Source organism: Chaetura pelagica, unplaced genomic scaffold (assembly GCF_000747805.2).
Source record: "Chaetura pelagica isolate M959 unplaced genomic scaffold, ChaPel_1.0 scaffold1168, whole genome shotgun sequence".
NCBI classification, from domain to species: domain Eukaryota; kingdom Metazoa; phylum Chordata; class Aves; order Apodiformes; family Apodidae; genus Chaetura; species Chaetura pelagica.
In genome coordinates this window covers 36,467-40,421 of record NW_009954328.1, presented here as the reverse complement: position 1 = coordinate 40,421, position 3,955 = coordinate 36,467, and the positions used below count along the sequence as shown (strand labels likewise).

At 55.2% G+C, this 3,955-nt stretch overlaps 1 protein-coding gene across 1 annotated transcript; it reads left to right on the top strand.

The window, feature by feature from the left end:
• Positions 1-307: 307 nt before the first annotated feature.
• On the top strand, positions 308-3,281 carry MEX3A (mex-3 RNA binding family member A; the record flags this gene model as incomplete). The annotated part of the gene is made up of 2 exons (XM_010004186.1): positions 308-370; positions 2,176-3,281. Coding segments are annotated over 2 exons (1,169 nt in total), but the record flags the coding sequence as incomplete, so codon positions are not given.
• Positions 3,282-3,955: the final 674 nt, after the last annotated feature.

The following is a 3,955-nucleotide window of genomic DNA, read 5'->3' as shown; positions in this document are numbered from 1 at the left end:
GCACAAGGCTCTGGTTTTGTCACCAGAGGTGCTGGGTTTGGTCCTTGCTAATGATACCTGGTGGTGGAATCGGTGCTTTCCCCTAAATATCCTGATGTCACAAGCCCACGTCTCAGGAGATGAGCTGCGGAGAAGTGAGTGGCAGCCCTGAACTCCCAGCTGGGAGAGACATTGTTATTTATTAGGATCTGTATAAATAATCATGTTCTGGGGCAGGAGCTGAGGAATCTTGATTTCTTGGTTGCAGAAGCATCATTTGCAGATCATCTTGTGTTAAAACATAATGTCAGCGTCGTGTGTTGAGGAGAACTTGCTGGTGTCAGATGGTCAGAGGAGAGGGCAAAAGATGGGCTTCTTCTGGGGAGACAAGGTGGGGAGGAGATGGGGGATCTCACAGGGGTTTCAATGCCATTTCTTCTTCCATGAGCCTTGAATCAGAGACCTGAACCCTTGGGAAAGCAGGACAAAATTCTTGCTCCATCTGCACCAGTAGAAACGTGGTGCCCTAGAGAATCACGTTGTTTTAATTTTTCCTAGACACCCAAGCTTAGAGCAAACCTCCCCCAGAGGAAGCCCCAGTCTGCATGGGGACTTGGTGCCAGGCTTTGAAAATGCCTTTAGGCACCAAGTGAAGCTCTTGGAGAAGAGGGGTCAGAAGGACAGTAACAGAGTGTTTCCAGAAGGAGTTGAGAAAACTCTGCCACAGTTGCAAAAAATGTTTAGTTGCTTGGTGGCATCTTAATGTCATCTAGGAACCTAGAGTCCCACAGCTGGCTCTAAACCCCTCTAGAAAACGATTTGGAAGCCAAAACACGTTGAAAAGTCTCTTGCCTTTTTAGAAAAAGCAGAAAGAGGTGTGAGGAGCAGGGGCAATAGGCTTGGTGGGCTCCAGTCGGGTGGGCAGTGATGGACAAAAGCTGTGGCAGGTGAGCTCAGGAAAGGGTCCGGGCAGCAGGAGCGCTGGGGTGGGGAGGCCGGTGGCCACTGGTGTTTGATACACAAGATGGAGACTCTGGGCCCAAGGCAGAATGGTCTCTGTGGGCAGCCTCTGCCAGGCCTTGGCTGCAGCTCCTGGTGAGCACCAGAAGGGCCTGCGGTGGGGCTGGCAGCCTGTCCCATTTCTGGCTGGTTTGACCCCAAAGGAAACGCCGACATCCTGCTACCCCCCGGCTTTCTAGCAGTACCAACGTTTGGGGTCCCATCCTCTCTGAGGTGGGGAGCCCAAATTGCTGCATCTCTGTTACCTCCCCTAGACTTGTCATAGAATCATGGAATGGTTTGGGTTGGGAGGGACCTTCAAGGTCATTTAGATCCCACCCCCTGCATGGGCAGGGACACCTCCCACCAGCCCAGGCTGCTCCAAGCCCCATCCAACCTGCCCTTCAACACCCCCAGGGATGGGGCAGCCACAGCTTCCCTGGGCAACCTGGCCCAGGCGCTCCCCACCCTCACAGGAAAGAACTTTTTCCTGAATCTCCCTTCTCTAATCTTCAAAAGTGACCCAGGTCACACCAGATTCACCCCAAAACCTCCACAGCTGGACAGAAGTCCCCGTGGAGGGCTCTGCTCTCTTGAGCTGTGGCAGACGTGTCTCCCCTGCTGCTCCCCATGAGCTGGTGGTGAAGGGGCCATGCCCAGCCATGGAGTTGCTATCCTTCTGCTTCCTCCTGTTGTCTCCAGCCTGTCTCATGGCCCCGTGTGTCAGCGGAATCATCCCTGTCCCAAGAGCTGCTGACAAGAGTAGAGTCAGGGTGTCCATCTTTCCTGAGGGGCAACATGGTGGGGCCTGGGCCTCTGCAGGGACAGGCTCCTCACAGGCACTGCCAACCCATGGCCGGGGCTTCAACCCACCCACCGAGGGCATCTTGGTGCTCGGGGGTGTGAGAAGGGGGGATCTGAGGGGTGATTGCTGAGGGGAGGCAGCTGAAGGGGCTTGTGTGGTGGGGGCAGCACATAAAATGGTGACAGCTGCCTGGGGGTGAGGGAAGGGGGCACTTCTGAGGGAGGAAGGTGAGGGGATGGTGAGGGGGAAGGTTTCTTCCGACTTTTTTTCCTCTCAGGGTTAAGGGTGAAAGAGCCTTTCCCTTGTTTTAGCTCCCGGGGTAGGGGCTGCTGAACAACATGGCAGGGCGGCCCCTCTAACCTCCCTGCCTTGTTTTCTCTCTCTTCCCCAAGGCTGCAAGATCAAAGCCCTGCGGGCAAAGACCAACACGTACATCAAGACACCAGTGCGGGGCGAGGAGCCGGTCTTCATGGTGACGGGGCGGCGGGAGGACGTGGCCATGGCCCGGCGGGAGATCATCTCCGCCGCCGAGCACTTCTCCATGATCAGGGCCTCCCGCAACAAGGCGGGCACCACTTTCGGCAGCGCTCCCACCTTGCCGGGGCAAGTCACCATCCGGGTGCGCGTGCCCTACCGCGTGGTGGGCTTGGTGGTGGGGCCCAAAGGAGCCACCATCAAGCGGATCCAGCAGCAAACCAATACCTACATCATCACGCCCAGCCGGGACCGCGACCCCGTCTTCGAAATCACCGGAGCGCCGGGCAATGTCGAACGCGCCCGGGAGGAGATCGAGACCCACATAGCGGTGAGGACGGGCAAGATCCTGGAGTACAACAATGAGAACGACTTCCTCTCCAGCAGCCCTGACTCCGGCATGGAGAACCGCTACTCGGAGGCCTGGCGGGTCCACACGCCGGCGCCGGGCTGCAAGCCCCTCTCCACCTTCCGACAGAACAGCCTGGGCTGCATCGGGGACTGCTCCGTCGACCCCGTCTACGAGACCCCCCGCCTGAATGACCAAAACGACTTCAATTATGGTTACCTCTTCCCCAACTATGGTGTGAACAAGCAAGATCTGTATTACGGGGTGCCGGAGTCGGGTGCCCCGATGTGGGCTGGGCAGGAGAACACCAACCCTGTCTCGGTGCTCTTCTCGAAGCAGCAACGGTCCAGCAGCACCGGCGCCATCCACCCGAATTCCCATCGCTCCCCGTCCTCCTCCATCCAGGAGCCCAATCTCTCTGGTCTCCCGAGGAGGTCGCAGGGGGAACCGCTCCAAGGGTTTTCCAAGCTGGGGAGCACCACCGCTGCCCGGACGTCTGTCTCCAGCAGCCGCGAGTGCATGGTGTGTTTTGAAAGTGAAGTTACGGCAGCTCGGCTGCCTTTTGGCCACAACCTCTTCTGCATGGAATGTGCCGTGAGGATCTGTGAGAGGACTGATCCCGAGTGCCCGGTTTGCCCCCCTGCAGCCACTCAGGCCATTAGAATATTTTCCTAAAGAGACAGAGCAGGGCATTGGGGTGGGGGGGTTGGGGGTAGGAAGGGAGCTTGGGTGGGTGGGGGGGTGTTCCAGGAAAGAAAAATGATGATAATAATAATAATAATAATGACATCCGAAGAACAAACGAATGAAAGAATACATTAATTTAAAGAAGAAGAAGAAGAAAAGAAAAGAAAAAAAAAATTATTTTACAAGCAATGTATGTTATTTTTTAAAAAAACAAAACAAAAAAAAGAAGTGAATAATAAAATTAAAATGAATAGCAAAGCCAGAAATTTTGGAAGGGCGAACGATGCTCCAGCCTGCAATGTCTTTCTTAGAACAAGTTCTCTGAACGCACACTCAGATCTCGCAAGCAAAGTGGTTTAGTTCAGTTTATTTTGGTGGTGGAAGTCGGGACTTCTCCACATCGACCAAGCCAGAACATCTGGATCGGACAGGGAAGGGAGCAGGGACGTGGGGAGGGCCCTGCCAGCCTTTCTTCTCCAGCCACGTTCAGTCTTCACCTTGGTCTGAAGCCCCTACTCTCCTCCTCCCCCCCCCAGGGATGTCAGCCCAACTGGGAGCTCAGAAGGAAACAAATAGAAAGGAAGGAAAACGGATGTCGGGGATTTAGAGAAACAAGAAAGAAACCATCAACCTCTGGGAACCTGTTAGAACGAGGGCACAAC